Here is a 19,657-nt window from a genome sequence, read left to right on the forward strand (position 1 = left end):
ATGTTAAATTAAACAGGTTTATTATTTCACAAAAGCACTACACAGACAGCCACCAGGTGATTACTATCACAGTGTCTCAGATTTGTCGTCATGAAGTTGTTATGAGGTTGTTGTTTTTTTTATCAGTCAGAGGTTTGCGGCCGAGCCTGGTGGAGGAGAAAAATGTTTTGTCCTTTTCCTTCAAGTTGAGATCCTTCCTCCACATGATCAGGTTGGACAGATTTCATCCAGATTGACTTATGAAGATGGTCTGAAACCTTTCTGTCATTGTTTATAGAAACGGTGAGAAGTTCTTCTGTCATGGAAGATGAATAAAACATGAAGAACATTTAATAACAAAAACAGTCTTAAAACATGCAAATTACTTTTTCATGTCCTTCCAACGAACGCCTATTTTTTCTTTGGCAAAGTACTTTTTTTGTTGTCTTGGTAAAATATTCTTGTTCATATTTTCTTCTGAAAAAAGAAATAGTTGGATTTTTTTTTTTTAATTATCTTGTTATTGATGTGGAAAGGGAGGAACCTAAACTGAGGACAGTAAAACTTTGATGGAACCATTAGATCTAAACAGGAACTTAAGCCAGATAGAGAAGATAACATTTATAAGAGACGTGGGGTGAGCACGGCTTCTGAGCATTTGAAAACATTTTTTCTGACTACACGAGCAAAATCAGTCTAAATTTTTTAAGATATCACCAAACATTTTTTGTTTTAAAGCAAGTCATTCTCAGTCGTAAATGAAATACTATTTAACCCATGTTCAAAGACTTCTAACAATTCTACCATTTTTGGTAAAAAGAAGAAAAAAAACTGCCTACAGGGAAAAGACTGGAGTATGTTCCAGAATATTTTAATACAACATAACTTATTATTGTTGGGCCAGGTTAAGCCCCCAATCCTGCAGGATCTTAACAACGCCTCTGTTTGTGGTTTGAATATATGTAACAATGACCTGCCATAAGTTAATGTTTTCCCGCTGGCTGCGATATTTTTTCCAGGGATCAAGTTTCCGTTTCAGCAGCCGTGAGGTCGGACGATGACCAGCACTGTTCTCAGCTTTCTATCCGTCCCTGCTGGTTGTCCGTCGTTACGCGCCTGTTCCTTTAAGAAATCTGTGAATGGTGACTGAACTTGAGCTTTCCGCGCTGACGTAAAGGGTTACAGAGGTTGATGTTCCCTCAGAAAGCGGCAGGGATCTGTAATGAGGACCGCATAGGGGGTGGAACTGATTTTCCTATTATTATTTATGCTCATTTTCAATGTTTCAAATTAAGTTTTAAGTTGCTCTTATCTTTACTTTTTGCGGACATAACGGTTCCGCTTAAACCTCCGCCCTTTTCTGAGAACCTCTTTTTCTTTATTTTCAGATTTGCCTCTTCTTTTTTTTTTTGTTTTTTGTTTTTTTGCTTTTGCAGTCTAAACAGTCTGGAAATACCGAAGTCCTCTTGTTGGATCACAATGCCGCTGGATTGCTCCTGTTGGAGACGGCAGTGAGCTTCAGTCGGTTCGGTTTTAAGTGAAAATGCTTCATATTGAGGAGGAGGAGGAGCAGGAGGGGACTCCAAGCCCCGGGCAACACGGGACAGCGCTCCGCAGCAGCGGCTCCTCCAGCCTGGGCAGCAGCAGCAGCAGCACAGCGGGGCTCCTGCCACCTGCTTACCCTAAAGTGGAGTTTAGGAGAAACGCGGTGACGGATGACTATAAGATCACGTCTCAGGTTCTTGGTCTGGGAATCAATGGCAAAGTGCTGGAGTGTTACTGTAAGAAAACGGGGGAGAAATGCGCCCTGAAGGTTTGTATTTCCTTTCATTCAATGTATTAAAAACCATCAATAACCAATTTCCTCTCAATCTTTTTTATTTATGCTTTAATGTCCAACATTAGCGCAAGTTAATTAACTTTCTTGTTGTTTATTATATTTATTCAAATATAATTATTACATAAATAAATTTTAAGCAGTAATCCAATAACAAATCTGTCAGCGGACTGCCCAGACAGTGATGTGCTGTCTGTGTCGCTTTCAGCTTTCTCTTTGTTTTATTTCCCCTTTTTTTCCCGCTGCCTGGACAATGATATGCTCTGTAATGACATTGCATAATAATCTGTATGACTCTGACATTTAACAAAAGTTGTAATTTTCCTCTCATCCGCTCCACTGTGAATGTTCAGGAATGAGCTCATAGATTTAATCAACAAGTAGCACGTTGCAGCAGAGCTTTCTAAACAATAAACAGGAAGAGCAAGTGACTTCGTCCAAGAGTTTTTCTTTGGAAAGTCTGTTGAAGCTATGACTAAACAGCTATGGTGAAATGTTGGGAGCTCCTGCCTTCCTGGTCAGGACTCATTTATGAGTAGCACACTCTTCAAAACAGCTGGTTAAAAAAAACACCTAATTAGTGTGATTTTCCTGACTTGGGCCTGGACTGAACAAAACGGGTTTGGGTTTGAAATTAGCACACTGAATTTTCATTTCCATTCAGTGGTTGTCAAATTTTGCAGGTGAAATAACTTGTCAGAGGAAGATCGTTTTCAATAGAATTGAAAAAGTAATTATAGTTAAACATTTACAACTTTTAAAATTTTCTTTATTCAATTATTGTTGCTTTTTAAGAAACTTTTTTCCCTTCAAACTGTGTTTTCTTTTTCTTCTTAGAATGAACTAGCAGTAAAGTGAGAACTGCGTTTTTCTCCAACCCTAACAAACCGCTTTAAAATGCCTTTATTCATTCAAACAAACTGAAATTAAATGTTTATTCTTGTTGTGTTTGTGGAATAATACCAAACAGATGTGTTAAATTTTCTCTATATTTAGAAAAAAATTCTGGTGCGCTTTTAAGTGCCTCTTTCTTCACTAAGGCCTTTTCTGTAGATAATGTTCCTGCTTGCGTTAGCCTTCAACTTTTCTCCCGACAAACATTTGTACACGACCTGTTCAAATCTTCTGTTACGTCACGTTATTTATTCCAGCTGAATGCATTCAGCTGTCAGACATAACATTCACTGAAACTTCGAAAGCTACTTTTCTGAATACCTATAAACACATCATTATTGCTCAGACGGCTCTTGCACCTAATTTGAGGCAACACCTGACAACAGGAAACACTTTCAGCTCTCGCTCTGCTGGCTGGGATAAACTTCCCCTGCGCTGCTTGTTATGTGTTGGCAGAGTGGACTTGGACAGACTCCTCCAGTGAAGCTGAACGTTTTCTCACATTCATTGCTCTTCCAGGATTCAGATTGCACTTGTGATTTTCTCAAGGATTGAAGCGTGGATCCGGGGGGGAACGTCATGCCCTTCGCCTCATAAATGAATCATTTTACTGAATACAGTCTCATAGTTTCAGTGCTAATGCATTTTTATGTGAAGTTGCAGCTTTGGATGACGACGAACTAACAATAACTCTGGTTTTACATGAACATGAGAAATGTATTTTTGGTGTTTCGTCAGATTCTCTATGACACTCCTAAAGCCAGACGCGAGGTGGATCTTCACTGGCGAGTGTCAGGAGGCCCCCACATCGTGCGAATCCTCAGCCTGTACGAGAACATGCACCAGGGGAAGAAATGTCTGCTCATTGTGATGGAGTGGTGAGTGTCACCAACAATTGAACACGTTCAGACATAAACAGCTTACCACTTGGTGCCAAACAGATAATAACTACCTGGAACTACAAGAAGTCTCCTAATCTTTTTAAACTCCACAGCTAAAAACTGGGGTTTCATTAAAATTTGGCCCTAAACAATGTTTAAACCAAAAGCAGAAAACTAACCATAAATGACAATTTACTTTGCCCTGTCATTGTATTACGTCTGAATGTTTTTGGGACTCTGTAACCAGAGTCACCATCTTTGTTTCAGGCAACAAGGATGGTGAAATCAAGTTAAACAACAGAAAGCTCATAAATGCAAGTCAGGGAGAAAAATGCCAGATGATTCACCGAGGCGTAATCAAAACGGCTTGCTTTTTATTTGTTCATGGCTTTTTGGTAGTTGTTCAAAAGAAGAACTTGTTCTGGTGTGCTCCACTTTTTCCTCTCTTAAAAAGCTTAGAGGTAAGACCTTTCCACAAAACCTGTGTCTCAACTCCCACAACTAAATTCAAGCTATTTTGAATAAAAATATGGCCACAAAATGCCTTGTTTTTTTTTTTTACATTTGCTCTCAAGTTAAAAACAGCAACTTGATCTCTGACTTAGATCAATATTTATTTTTCCACCTTTCTATCGCCTGTGAACCAGAAGTTTTTTATTTTAATGTGGTTTTTTTGTGTGTCTATAACATGTTTTGTTTTTTTTAACTTTTGCTTTACTTTACGTTAAACTTTTAAATATTTCATTCTGTTTCTTTTTAATTATTTTATTCACAATTATCAGCGCTTTTGTCAGTGTCTGCTGTTTTTAAAGTTCTTTATAAATTAAACTTGCTTGTTCTGGTTTGGCCCAGTTTGGCTTTAAGGGATGTTACTGTTATGCTGTCCTGAACGTTTATCCTCTGAATCCTGTTTACCCTGAACCCTTAATCTCCCCTGGACTGTTTTTGGTCTGCATTTTGATTAGTGCTGATATTTATGTGAAACACATGATCTGATGTTGACAGACTCGCCCAAATCACTCCTCCTCAGTAGCTTAAAACCTGCCAAGTTTGTGAGCGTTTACTCTGTAACCTACTGTATACAAAGTCACTCAAAACTCCAAAACTTTAGCTGTATTTTAATTCAGTGTAATGGTTGCAGACTTCTGCCATCACTACCTTTGTTGCACTAAAGTGATGAGCCAGAAAATACGTCAACATCAATACTGGTAGTCAGAACGTTGTTTTTTTGTTGTTGTTTTTTGCATAGAAGTTGCTCTAAACTCGGTGAAAACTCTTAATTTTCAAACATGTAATAAATTAAGGTAATTCCCTATTTTTTCTTTCTGTCTGAAAGGGCCGGAGTTATGTAAAATCAACTCTTTTGAGCTTTACAACATGTTATGTAATTGCCTCATCAAAAACATATATGGAGTGTGGCTTTGATTCTTTCCTGCTCGTTTGAGAAATCGTTTAGTCTCCCGTGGCAACCATTCGGTTGCCCAATTTCAAGGCGTCAGATTGCGAAGTAATTATTATTTTTTTGCTATACAGTATACAGCATCGTTATAATAGCTTAAGACAGCATAGTTACTTGATTATGCAATAAAATGGCCTTACGTGCCTGGAAAGTGTTACTGAGAAACATTCCTAGGGTGTTGTGATTGTGTCTGTTTGAGGTCCAAAACATAAAAAAACAGTTATACTTCTAACATAAAAAGTTTAACAATAAAATTTAACATTAATTGGAGAATTTGCTTTCTATGTCTCTGCAGAAGCTTAAGTCCCTTTTAAATGAGCTGTCGAAAAGCTTAACCTCGGATATATTATTGAGAAAATGAATCCCATCCATCATTTTTGGACTTTCTGCTACAGAGCCCCATCCTGGAGGTTCAGGGTAATATCAAATCGGTTGCCTCCCTAGTTGTTGGAACAGAAGACTGTGGCTTCTTCATGCATCTTGAACTTGAACTCAAGGATAAACCATACTTGTGAAGGTGCACAGTTTTCTATTTTTTAAGTTTCTGAAGAAGCAAACAAAAAAATCTCAATCTAAATCTTCTTTGTCATCATTCTCATATTTAGCGAATGGAAATAATTTTGTTCATCATAACTGACCTAAAACAGGGAAAGTTAAGTTAAGCAGTGATGGGGGGGAAAGATTATTTGTCTTTTGTTTGTATATACACTGCACAGTGTATATAAATGTAGTTTCAGCTGAATATAAGTACATTTAAATGAGATTTTTTTTTTAATGAAAAGTAATTTAAGTAAAACGTTAAACTAATATTAAAAGTGACTGAAAACCAATGGGTTTTAATTAGGGAAATTAAAATGATTGACTTTAGGAGGCGTCAGTAACAAAACTAGACTGTTCTACAGATTTGCAGCCACCTTTAAAATGTTTTACCTCTGATTTTGACACTGACTCTGTAAATGTCCCAAAAGTAGCTAGTTTTTGAATCCCGGAGCTCTAATTGGGTTGTGTTGGTGTAAATGTTCTGACTATTCAGGTGGAGCTATTCCATCCAGGCTCTTACAACCAAGCAGCAAAATCCTGAAACAGACAGTAAGGCTGTGTACAGAGAGCACAAGTAATATATGGATCATATTCAAATAAAGCTGGGGTAATTTGGAAATCACTTGTAAAATATTACATTTTACCCTGCAAAAACACAAAATCTTTCCAAGTATTTTTATTCTAGTTTTTGTGTGTGCAAATATCTCAGTACACTTGAAATAAGACAAAACCAACCTACAAGTAACTTTTCAGCAAGAAATAGGAGCTTGTGTTAAGGCAATAATTCCTTAATGTTGATGAAAAAGTACTAGTTACATTGGCAGATGTTTTCACTGAAGACATGGAAAAATGTCTTGCTGTAAGTAAAATAATCTCCTAGTGGTACTAGGAATTTTTAATCAATATTAAGAAATAATTGGCGTAAAACAATCTCTTTGATTTTGCTGAAAAGTTACTTGTAAGTTAGTTTTGTCTATTGTATTTGCACTGGAAACGAGACCAAAATTACTTTGTAAGATTTTGTGTTTTTGCAGAGCTTTTCTGCTTTTTTATATAAATCATGTTAAATATGTGTTATAATCTGCACTGAGTTGGGTTTTGCTCTGAAGAGTGACCTTCTCTAAACACTAATTGACCAGGCACAATGGTTTGCTTTGTTCTAATGTGCTGTGGAGAACCGTCCCATAAGCGTTTGCCAAGAGTGTCCACTCTGTCCCAGTTCTCATCTCTTTTGTCCACCTTGTCTCAGCATGGAGGGAGGGGAGCTGTTCAGCCGCATCCAGGTCAGAGGGGACCAGGCCTTCACTGAGAGAGGTGGTTCAGATCTTCTGTTCAGCCGCCTGATTCATGTCTCGTCAGATTCGCCTCAGTGTTTACGTTGAACTTGTCCCTCAGAGGTGTCGGAGATCATGCACGACATTGGCACGGCCATAGCGTACCTCCACCATGTGGACATCGCTCACAGAGACGTGAAGGTAACACAATATGTTACAATATGGGTGAAAAATCATGATATAAGGATTTTATATCAGTCGATATCAATAATTATCGATTACCTTTTTGTTTTAAATATATGAAATATATTTAAATTACTAAATTATATACTAGCCAAGCCAGTGACGTCATTGGGTTTTTTTTTAAAGCAGTTATGCGGCATGTTTGCAAACCTTAAACTGCTGCAGTGCGTGTTACTCAGCAGATTGTTGCTAGGTAACCAAAAAGTGAGTGAGTTACTTGATGCCACCCACCTAGCTTAGCTGTCTACGAAGGGTTGAGCAGATAAAGCTTTTTCCTCTACCTACATCACCCAGAATGCTGTGCGGCTTTGGATCGGAGTTCAGTGAAATTATTGATCAGACGTATAATCTATTGATATTGTTATTGATTTATTGTCCAGCCTTAGTAAAGCATAAAGGAGGATTCATATTTCACTTTTCTTTTTTACTGTTGCAGCCTGAGAACCTGCTCTACACGACGAAGGACAGCAATGCTACGTTAAAACTGACCGACTTTGGCTTTGCAAAGGAGACTAAAATGCACAATTCCCTCCAAACCCCGTGTTACACCCCGTATTATGTTGGTGAGAGCTTTAACCACCACTGGAAGCTACTATCAGCCGTTATATGACTGATTGATGTCAACTTTTTATGTTGCATCACTTTGGAGCATCTGTCTTTGCTCGTTACTGATTTGTTTTATTCTTGTTTTCTCCATGCAGCGCCTGAAGTGCTCGGGCCGGAGAAATACGACAAGTCATGTGACATGTGGTCTCTGGGGGTCATCATGTACATCCTGTGAGTATCATGTATGTCTCGACCTCATTCAGCTTATTATATAGATGTGCTACTCAGCTGCTAAAACAAAAAAAAATAATTTTCTCTGATGTTTTATTTAAATTTGTCTCTTACTTTTTTCTTTGTCTTTTCCTTTTCGTTGTTTATTTCTTTTCTTATTTCCTGTTCTTTCTAATATCTTCTTCTTAATTTTAATTTACTATCTGTTTTCTGACTTTTATTTTATTTGTTTCCATTTTCTTTTCTCTTCTTTTGTCCCTTTATCTGTTGATTTGTTTTTTTGTTTGTTTGTTTTGCAGACTCTGTGGATTTCCCCCGTTCTACTCCAACACAGGCCAGGCCATCTCTCCAGGTATGAAACAGAGGATCAGACTGGGCCAGTATGAGTTTCCCAACCCTGAGTGGGTTGACGTTTCTGAGGAAGGTCAGTATTTTTACCATTTACTACAGCACACAAATTAAATAAGTAAATAACATGTATTTTATTTATTTTAATCACAAGAATATCCTGAATTAACACAACAGAGTTATAATTATTAAACCGTTTATTTTAGATTTTATGCACTGAAAACTAGAAGAGGTATTTAACCTGCAAAAAACCTCAAAGTTCAGTTTTTTTGTGGATCAACGCTTGATGAATCTTTCCTTGAAATCTTCCTTTTTTGCTCCTTTTCTGTCCATTACCATGTCACCTGTTACCTGCTACACTAACAGATTAAACAGTGTTGGGTCAAAATTTAAAAGAAAAATGTAAAAAGTATACAAGAAGGAATAAGAATGTCTTTGTGACAGAATGCCAATAATACAAGGCATAAGATCAAATGTAACATTTAGTTGACTAAACTGAAGGAGTTGAGAAGTTCAAAGTTTATTAGCTGCAACATATAAAGAGATTTAGTAAAGATTTAAAGTTTTAGCACAGAACAGAAGCTCTGAAAACAGGCTGCATGTTTAGGGAACATAATGCTTTCTCTGGTTTTGGACGTAACATATATCTTGCTTGAATTCAGTTAATTGTAGCATCTAAATGCATTGTCATAAAAGCACATTACAGTAAGGGCTGTTTGCTTCTGTACCTGCAGCCAAACAGCTGATTGTTCAGCTGCTGAAGACAGACCCCAGTGAGAGGATGACCATCGGTCAGTTCATGAACCATCCCTGGATCAGTGTAAGTTCATACTTTGCTTTCTCTCTGTCTCTAAATCATAACAGTAGTCTGTTCTGTGTGTGATGTTTATGCTTTGACCCAACAGCAGTCGATGGCGGTCCCACAAACACCTCTGCACACGTCTCGGGTTTTGACAGAAGACATGGAGCTGTGGGACGATGTGAAGGTGACGCTCGGTCCATCTGCATGGAGTTTTTCTTGTGTGCATTTTTAGAAAATTGCCACTAGGTGGCAGACACGTACCAGATCACATTTATATCTCAACCTGTTCCTGCAGGAGGGAATGACCAGCGCTCTGGCCACCATGCGTGTGGACTACGACCAGGTGAAGATTAAGGACTTGGACACGTCCAACAACCCTCTGCTAAACAAGAGACGCAACAGGCCAGCAGGTGGCGCTACAGGCCATGCAGAGGGCGCAGACAGGGGCAGCAGGGATGGAGGCGTGGGGTGCATCAGTCAGAACGAGGTGGCCTTTAATGAAGAGCATGGTAAAACAATTTCTGGACAAAATTAGTGTAAAACCAAGCTGTACGCAATACTCCCTCCACATATCATTTACTTTGTGTCTTTATTGTTTGTGTTTCATTACTCATTAGTAGAAAAAAAATCACATTTGTATTTGAACAATTTTAGCTCTGAAGCACAAAAATAAATTTTGTTTAACACATTTCCTGTCATTTTTTACACCGAAGATAAATCCGCACACAACAAGTTATTTACTCTCTAACAAAAGCAAAAAAAAATTTCAAATGAGAGTAAAAAAGATAAATGGTGTTTATTAAATATAATGGTTCACAGCTCTGGAAAAAAAGATAAAAGACCACTGCAAAATGATACTTTTCTCTGATTTTAAATTTTATAGATAAATGTTTAAGTAAAATAAACACTGTTCCTTTATTCTATGAAGTACTGACAACATGTTCAAATCAAAACTTTAGTATTTATTTGCAGAAAATGAGAAATGGTCAAAATAACGAAAAAGATGCAGCGCTTTCAGACCTCAAATAATGCAAAGAAAACAAGTTTGTATTCATTTAGGAACAACAAAACTAATGTTTTAATTCAGGAAGAGTTCAGAAATCAATATTTGGTGGAACAACCAGGAGGTTTTCATTGGGGTTCAGTGCAGTGGGATCTTCATTTTTTTTCAGAGCTGTATATAACATAACTATTTATCTGGAGAGTTTAAAGGGTCACATAATTAGAACCTTCCAGTTAATAGTTGTGTGTTTAGATATTATTTTATCGATGAAATCAAAGTAGTTTTTATTTGTATATGCTTTACAAAGTGCTCCTTGGATAACAGACCCAGCATTTTATTAATATTCTAACAGTTTATCAATGGATATCAATGGACAAAGAAGAGACTCAATGGGAAGTTGGATGGGGTTAAATAAGTGTCAATACTCAAAGTAAACTTGTTAGAGGCTGAACAGAATTAGATTCCAGCAGGACAAACAAATATTTTGACCCAAATGTGAATTAAAGCCTGCAAAAAGAATATATAAATGAACAAACTTCATCCAAATGGAATTCTTGTAATTTAACAGTTTTTAAAGTACAGGTGTAGTTCAGATTTGAATACCCAAGTGGAAATGCAACACCAGTTTCAAACATTTGCTTGGGCTAAATTGGTAATGATTGCAGCTCTATGTGGACATGTGTGTGCATGAGCTGAACAGGTTGAACTCTTTCATGGTGGCTCTCTGACAGCTACAGCACATAAACAGATTTGCCTATTCAAAAATGTGCTCTGTTCACCCACTGTCCATAAATTTGCATAAATGCTGGTTTCACGGGAGGGAACTGAAGACATTCAGAGCAGGTATGAAGATCAGAAAGGACTCAATGGACACATTTAGACAGGACGCAAGGAAAGGCTTGAGGCAGCTGAGCTGAGCAGAAGACCAAGTGGAAGTGATGGCGCTCAGTCAGATCTTCCAGTCTCATATAATGAGTGATCTGCTGACGATCCGTGAGAAAGGCATCCTCGTTCGTCTGCTAGAACCGCACTGCAAGGTCAGTTCAGTTTAGAGCAACTTTACAGAACCAAATTAGTCAAATGTGGTAAATAGGTAGAAAAATTTAACACAGAACTAAACCTTTATTTATGTGGTTGATTTTTGCTCCTATAAAAGCATGATTCCTATAGTAATGACAGTTTCTATGTTATCAGCTGCTTCTATCAGGAGGTCTGCAGGGTGAATGGGCTTTAGTTTTCCTGATAGCCGATGTTTGTCCGGTCGGCCAGCGGCCTCCGTCTGGAACACCGATTTTTGTTGGTGACACCGTTAGGATGACCAAAGCCACTGAAACTAAGATCAACTTAGAGACAGATTATTGAATCCTTTTTGTTTACTCCACAGATAGAAATAAAAACATCTCTACCTCTAATTAGATTTTGATCCCTCACATTGCCATAAATAATGTTGGGTACCAACTCTTATGGTCTTATGAAATCAATTAAGTAAACTTGCAATTTCTTAGTGGTAATCATTAACACTAGGATTACCAGGATTTTGAGAAATTCCTATCTCTACCAAGAGGGGCCAGATTGGGTATCTTCTTAGAGCTACCGAGAGAGGGCCAAACTGGGTTATTAGCATCCAAATGTGGCCAAACTGACGACTCTGAATGGTCTAATTAGCATCCCTGTAGATGAGCAGGGGGGAGGAGAGCCAAACTCACTACATCAACTTTCACGCTGATTGTCCTTGGAACAGGATAGAAATTTTGAAAATAACTACTTCTGGTGGTTCCCAGATCTGGGAGACTTTGTACATGCAAATTTGCATGCTGCCTTTTGTGCTGTGGAGTATAAATATCTGGACATTCACTCAGCTTTTTAGTTTGCAAGAATCAAGATGGCGAAGAGGACACAGAAGCTGATGAATGCTGAAGAGGCTTTGGAATTACTTATGCAGAATTCATCCTACAACCCTGGTCGACACATCATTGTTGATGAACAGCTTTTCCCCACTAAAACCCGCTGCTGTTTCCTTCAATACATAGCAACAAAACCGGACAAGTTTGGCATCAAGTTTTGGGTGGCTTGCGACTTGAAATCAAAGTACATCTGCAATGTCTTCCCATATCTTGGCAAGGACCCCAGTCGTCCCAGCGGGGAGAGACTGTCCGAGACTGTAGTGATGAGGCTGATGGAACCGTTCATGGACAAGGGCAGAACTGTAACCACGGACAATTTCTTCACATCACTGTCACTTGCGCAACGACTGCGTAGCCGGAAAACCACCATCCTCGGCACAGTCAACAAGTGTCGCAGGGAAATTCCACAATCCACTAAACGTAAGGATCGCACTGAATTCACCACTCAGGTGTTTTCAACCTCTGATGCCACGCTGCCTGTGTATGTGCCCAAAAGGAAGAAGGTCGTTTACATTCTCAGCAGCATGCACAGCGTGGTTGAGACTGAGGATACCACCAGAAGAAAGCCAAACACCATCAAACAATATAACAAAGCAAAGTGCGGTGTGGATGTGATGGACAAAATGGTGCGGGAGTACAGCGTGCGTGCAGGAACACAGAGGTGGCCAGTTGCCGTGTTCTACAACATGATTGACATGGCAGCACTGAATGCGCATGTGCTGTATCAGGCATGCACTGGGGTGCAGGAGAGACGGGTGGACTTCCTGGTGGAGCTCGCAAAAGAGTTGGCTAACTCTCATGTGAGTGAGAAGAAGGCGTGCAAGGAGCAACTGCTTTGCCAACAACCTGCCACACCCAGCCCAGGCAAAAGGGCGAAGTGCCAAATCAACCGTCGATGCATTAAAAATAGTACAAATAGGAGATGCGTTGACTGCTTCAAATACGCATGTGGCAAATGCAGCAAGCCCATGAACTGGCAGTGCCAGATGTGTGCCGACAGTGCAGACAGTGCACAGAATGAGGGCTGAAATGCCACTGTGCCTATTGCAAATAATTGCGGAATTGTTTTATTTCTTGTATTTTTTTTATTGTTATTAATGACAAAAATAAAAAGCATTCAAACAAATAACAGTTGTTCTTTTGTATATTTTTTTTGTATATCTTCTGTATCCTCTTCTCCATCCTGCTTCTTGCAAACTAAAAAGCCTCTTGACCTCTTGACTTAGACACAAATACATCTGGTACCTGTCTGTAAAATTTCTAAATCTCCATTTAAAATATTAAAAATAATTCATTGTGCTTTTTTGCTAAAATAAAACTAAGCTAAATATAACATATATATAATCTTTATATTATATAAGCAGGGAAATTACTTCGCTTTTGCAGCATAGAGACTATCTACAACTTGAAGTTGTAGATAAAATAAAATAAAGAAATAACATGAAATTTAAATTGATTAGCACTAGGAGAGGGCCAGGTTTTCGATTTCTCCCCAGACTGGCTGAAACAGGGCCACAAGACCCTGTCCAAACTGACGACTCTGATGGCTCAAATTAGCCTCCATTCATCCATTCTTCTATTCTTCTATTGTTCTATTGTACATGTGGTCGTTGACCGTCAGGCCAGAAGGTAGGGATGTGAATAGTCCATGTTGGGGGTGGGTATCTATGATACCTACGACTAGTCAGTTTAGTTTTGAAGCATACATGAAGTGTTTTTGGAGAGATGTGACTTTTTGCAGCTGATCCATGATGTTGTGCTGCATTATCCAGGTCATTTTGCCAAATGTACATAGAGTTTGCAAAACATACAATCTGTTTCAAAAAGTATGCAAAGGTTTTTCTAAAAGAAATTAGTAATGTTTTTCTTTGAAATAAAGCTAAGAGGGTATAAAATGACAGTTTAGAAATAAACTAACCAAATTAATTGTGTTGATCCACCTCAAAAAAATCATGCAAAAAGTGTAAGCAAAAGAAATCTGGGAGACTTTGCACATGCAAATTTGCATGCAGCCTTTTGTGCTGTGGAGGATAAATAGGTGACTGCTTCACCTATTTAGTTCACAAGAACTAATGGCATTTATTTCAGTCATAATCTTGCGGGGGGTGACTAAGGTTCCATCACTATGTGACAGCTGGTCAGCAAACCTGGCAAACATGATTGACATGGCAGCACTGAATGCACATGTGCTTTATCAGGCATGCATTGGGGTGCAGGAGAGACGGGTGGACTTCTATTTTGCTGTCAGTCCTGCACTTTATATTTTATATTTAGATTTATATTCATATTTTATACTGTATTTTATTTTACTCACAACATTGGAACCTCAAACATTGTCCTGAGCCTGAAGTGTTCAATGACCCTTCTTATGGAATGCAGAGTTCAGCTTTGCCCCCCTCTTGTGGTGCGTCAGTAATGGCCTTATTTACATAACAAAGGCGCCTCTTCACACCCTCTCTCGGAGGGCCAAACTGGCCCCTCTCTGGTAGCTCTAGGGACAGGGCCAAACTGGCCCCTCTCTGGTACCTGGACGAAGATTCCCATTTTGGGAATCTTTGGTAGTCCTAGTGTTAATGCACACCATATCTAAAACATGTTGCATGTGTCCAGTGTCCACTTAAAAATAATTAAATCCCTGTTCTTTAAAATAATGATGTTTGTTTTATTAAAAAATACAAATTTCATTAGACTTCACTTTCAATAAGCAAAGCAATAAGCTATGATATTATTGAAAAGGATGATGCTGGTTTAATACCAAGACGTCATTTGTCTTCTGTAGGGCAACCCGTCTGCTCTGTAACTCTGAAACTGAACCAGAAAGTTGTTCAGAGAAGTTTCTCTGAACGACTACCATGAATGAAAAGACAAAACAAAACTGAACTATCTAGGAAAAACAGCGAAAACAAATTAGCAACAGTAAGTAAAATAGACTTTGGATAGATTATTTGCAGACTGATAGACTGACAGATCGTTCTCTTATATAGTGTTTTTATGACTCATAGGATTTGTTATGAAAATGTTTCCAATTTTTTCCTAGTTTTGTTTTGACCACGTGGATTAAATGTGTATGCATAAACTCAATGCAGGACTCCTCCTTTAACAAAGCTATATGAGTCCGACTGAATATTTGTGCACAAATGTCGATTTAAAGCCCATAAAGTCACATATTTTCATAAAGTCACCAGTTCCAGAATTAGCCATAACTACAAACAAAATATAACTAAGGTATTTTAAAATTTTATAAATATTAAACATAGTGACCCAGTTAAGAAGGATATTTTCTATAGCCACTCTTCAAATTGGAAATACAAGAAAACATATCATTCAGGTAAGGTGATCAATAGTGATCTACATAATTCAGGAAATAGTTGAAAGAAAATGATTGCACACCTAAACTTGACCATATTTACTGACGAACCAGTAATTACAAAAGGTTTAAACAATTCAAACTGTGATAGCTTAGACTAAACATGGATCCATGTTTGTTTTGTCAATAAAAGCATTGAGCATAAAAAGGGAGGTAAAAAAAAAGACAGACAGAGGGTTTATGCTGCTGCAATACAAAGTAATCATTGTTTCCTTTGCTTTTTGCACATCTTTACTGGAGATGCAATAAATGTCACAGTCAAATACAAGATATGTAATATATATTTGCATGTGGTAACTTAAAAAATGTATTCTAGTTGGTCAAAACTACGGTTGCCCAGATACTCCAGGCAACCGAGGGTGAGAGCCGGAGCTGGCATCGTGTGGACTGCGGTGTGGTCTGCCTCATTGAGGACACGTCTCTGCAGTCCTTCTTCCTGCGTCTCTATTGTGTCCAGGTGAGTAGAACAGTAGAGAGCTTGTTGCTCCTCCCACTCACACATGCAGAAATATACATTTTTTTCCCCTCTGTGAAGTGGCAGCCATTTTGGTTTGTTTTAAAGCAAAGCTGCACGTATGGGTCAGCTTCCTCTAATCTGCAATTTCCTCTACAAACAATGAGCCCTGTTTAAATTGGTGCATCTGCACTGTTGCACGTACAGCTCACAGTTTATGAGCACTTTTACTTCTTCTTTTTGCTTTGTCCCTCCCTTTCCTACAGCGTGCCAAGTTACTGTGGGAGCAGGAATTGTACATTCCTTTCAAATACGCTGCAAGTCGAGCATACTTCCATACTTTCCCTGGAGAAGTAAGTCATCTTGTTTGAATAGCCTGTCAGTGTGTTGGTGTGTTTTGCAAAAGCACTCATACCATTTGAACTTCTTCACATTTTGTCACATTCCTGCCTTAAATTTTAACTTACGTTTGGGTGTTTAATCCCCACCCCTTTGTTAGTAATTCATGGAGCCATTCTATTTATTTTTTTTAATCACAGTTTTGCGCTTTTGGAGACTGAATTTTGAATCCAATTTTTAAGTCTAACCTCAAATTGGACAGAGAACATCTGTAAACTTCACAGTTTCAGATATTGTCACAGATTTGTCACTTTAGACTTTGACTGAGCCCATTCAAATATATTATTATGACTTGATGTTAGCTATTCAATTGTAGCTCCCTTCATTTTTCCATGAAAAAGAGCATCGGCAAAGCATGATGCTGCCACCACCAATTTTATGCGTTTCTTTCAACAACAGCCTTCCTTTGTCCCACTCCTACGCTCTTCCTCAACCTAATGCTTCTTTGAACCTTTCCACAACTTTATCCCTGACCAGTCTGTTTTGTTTATTGGTCTCCATGATGCCGTTTGTTCGCTAATGTTTTCTAACAAACCTCTGGTGCTTTTAAAGAAAAAAATGTTTATTCTTAGATTAAATATTAAGGGTGTTTACTTATTAGATGACCACTATATTAGAAACTTGTTGCACTAGATTTTATTTATTGGGACCACATTAAAGGCATCTGCACACCAAACTTTCCACACTTTTAGTAATAAAACAGAAAAACATGTCCCAATGGGGTCGATCTATAAAAATCCCAGCATGATACATTAAAGTTTGTAGCTCTAGTTTGAAAACAAACAAACAAACAAAAAAGAATGAGAAACGAATACTTTTGTAATTCACCATCGGAATATTTGTTCCTTCCCTGCAGGCCGACCAGGTCGGTCTCAACTTTGCAAACGAATCTGAGGCAGAGGAGTTTCAGTCTGCAGTGGAGGATGTTCAAGGTTAGAAAAAGGAGCAGAACATTTGTCTGTCCTGTCTCACATGAAATGTGTTTGGTCCTCTTCATAACATATCATATTAAAAGAGAAACTGTTACGAGACATATTCTTGGCTAATCTCCTGTTACATGTTTCTTTTTGAAGAAAAGATGACAGCCATGATTGGGAAGTCAAAAACTGAAGAAAAGATCTTCTCAAGAAGCAACCCACCTGCTTTGGAGTAAGAAATTTTATTGATATTTTATTGAGAAGACTGAGAAATCTTTTGAAAAGGCAGTTTACACCCTGCTTGTGTTTTGTAGGGAAAAACAAGAGGATCATTTGTACAAAAAGCCAGTTTGCTTCCCACCGGTTCCAGCCTCTCCAAGTTTGGTGAGCCGGCTACATAACAAACATAATGTCTTAGTAAAACTGCAACAACACTATAGAAATACTGTAACGTCTCTATACATCTTTCCATTTTCTGATGTTAGTTCTCAGATCTGGATCCTGATATGAAGAAGCTGTTGATGGAGGCAAGACTAAGCGAGGAAGACCTTAAAAACAAAGACGTTGCTGAAGTTGTCGACTGCATCATTAACCAGTTTGGGGGACTGAAAGCTGTGCAAAAAGAGCTGAAGAAGAAAGGTAATTTTCTCTCGAAAGGATTTTTTTTTTTTTTTAGAAACAATGCATTTTCTCTCAGTTACTAACGTTTTTATTTAAAAAGATCAACAATTGAATAAGTCTGAGTGACTTCTCTGGTACATTTTATAGGCACAGTTTCACAGACTTTACCAAGATCTGCAGGGGCATCCATTTCCCTCGCTTTGCAGAAAGGACCTCTACCACCGGTCCCCTCAACCCAAAACTCTGAGCAGACAACAGATAACACAACCAGAACAGGTGACAGTCAGGATACTCCTCCTGCTGCTCCCGGACCTGGACGATTGAGAAGAAGTGCCAGTTTTAAAGATGTAAGAGGAGCTCGAGTCTCTGTCTGTCTGCGTTTCTATTTCTTTAAACTAAAAGACCAAACCAACTGCTTTGTGTTTTTAGGTGGGCTCGTCATCAGAACCACAAAAAAGCGATCTCATCCTGAAGGCGCTGAGAGAAGTATTCAATCAAAAGCAGATGCTCCGGCAAACCTCACGAGAATTTCAAAATTAAGCTGACTTAAGAAAGAAAACAGAAATACATTAAGGAAGCCAGGTAGATGGTGGAGCAGCAGATGCATTAAGATATGCAAGACTTACAATATATGAGCTGATTATGATTTTTGTTGTTCTCACCCAAAGTCATTAATGCAGCAGCAAGAAAGTTCTGGAGGTAATAGGTGGGACGTGAAAGTGATGATCGTCTGCAACTCAGTAAACTTAACGTCTTTAAACTTAAAGATCACCAGCAAGTTTCCACAGAAGCTTTCAAATAAAAATATGCAGAAATGATGTGTGTTGGATTCTTGTTTATGGCGGGAGTTTTAAGAACAGCTTTCAAAACTGACTACTTCGTCAGTTAATTGGAACAAGATCCATGGAGGCTCTCTATTTAATTATTTAACTGTTTAATTGACGTCAGTGTTTGTAATGTTTCCAAGCATCATGAATTGTGACGGCCACACATTTATCTGTGAAGAATTGAACACTCGTATTTCACCTTCTCACAATAAACATAGAAAAATCCAAGATTTTCTGTGATGTTTTGTTGATAAAACTTCATCATTTTTTCCATTTGGGGATTATTTACAGAGAAGCCATAAAACATTTACATGGGAAATGCGAGACAGTAGTTAGCTTGAATTTGTTCTAGAAGTCTGTTTTGGGCTTTTTATTTGTGATGTTTTCATTACAATGCACATAAAAATACAGGCCATTGAGTTCTTCCAACATTATTCTAGATGACCTAGTTTTAAACGGCAGTCACAACAAAAACATTGTAACGGTGTTTTGGAAATATATGAAGATAATTAACCTACTTTAAAAAGAACCGGCACTGGAGTGAAACGGTTCCATTGAGGCTCCCCCAGGGTTTAAGGTGTAAATGAATTGCTAAACTGTCAACAAGGCGTACGGGGAAAAACTGAACCCATCCCAAACACACAACACTGCCAAGAATAGATTAGTGCAGCACTCAAAGATAAAATAGTGAAAAACATCCAAAAACTGATGGGAGAAATAACATTCCAATCAATGGCTACACATGACCAAACATAAGATAATTATTAGACAAAAAGGATTGAAGTGAGAGACAAATGTGACACAACAAAGATGAAATGATTAAAAATTATCCAAATATTGAACAAAATAACTTTAAAATGTCACAGAAGGGCTTGAAAGGAAAACAAAATGTGCAAATTTACCTATTAATGATGTAGGACAATCGTAAGCACTCAGCAACCTCTTACATTCAAAGGGCCACTTTTGCCCCTGCTACCACAAAATAAAATTTGCCTAGAGCTGCAAGAAACCACTTTTAAACAACATAAAATATTTTGCGATGAAAATTTAACAAAATTAAACTAAAATTTTATTCTATTTTCAAATCTTAGAAGAAAATTCATTCTTTATCAACTTTGTGACAAAGTAAGA

General features: G+C 38.1%; 2 protein-coding genes across 2 annotated transcripts; both read left to right on the forward strand.

The window, feature by feature from the left end:
- Positions 1-1,003: 1,003 nt before the first annotated feature.
- LOC114136162 (MAP kinase-activated protein kinase 2-like) lies at positions 1,004-9,722 on the forward strand. The gene is made up of 11 exons (XM_028003985.1): positions 1,004-1,219; positions 1,368-1,792; positions 3,449-3,588; positions 6,840-6,904; positions 6,986-7,065; positions 7,544-7,670; positions 7,809-7,884; positions 8,184-8,308; positions 8,967-9,052; positions 9,138-9,218; positions 9,330-9,722. The coding sequence occupies exons 2-11, from the start codon at positions 1,523-1,525 to the stop codon at positions 9,567-9,569; spliced, it is 1,290 nt and encodes a 429-aa protein (XP_027859786.1). The 5' UTR covers positions 1,004-1,219; positions 1,368-1,522; the 3' UTR covers positions 9,570-9,722.
- Positions 9,723-10,785: 1,063 nt separating this feature from the next.
- Positions 10,786-18,751, forward strand: LOC114134936 (wiskott-Aldrich syndrome protein). Its single transcript, XM_028001810.1, has 9 exons — positions 10,786-11,074; positions 15,625-15,765; positions 16,029-16,115; positions 17,018-17,093; positions 17,235-17,310; positions 17,393-17,462; positions 17,564-17,717; positions 17,847-18,046; positions 18,129-18,751. Exons 1-9 carry the CDS (start codon positions 10,976-10,978, stop codon positions 18,237-18,239), a joined length of 1,014 nt encoding a protein of 337 aa, XP_027857611.1. The 5' UTR covers positions 10,786-10,975; the 3' UTR covers positions 18,240-18,751.
- The last annotated feature ends 906 nt before the right edge of the window (positions 18,752-19,657 follow it).

This window comes from Xiphophorus couchianus, chromosome 20 (genome assembly GCF_001444195.1).
Source record: "Xiphophorus couchianus chromosome 20, X_couchianus-1.0, whole genome shotgun sequence".
NCBI lineage: Eukaryota > Metazoa > Chordata > Actinopteri > Cyprinodontiformes > Poeciliidae > Xiphophorus > Xiphophorus couchianus.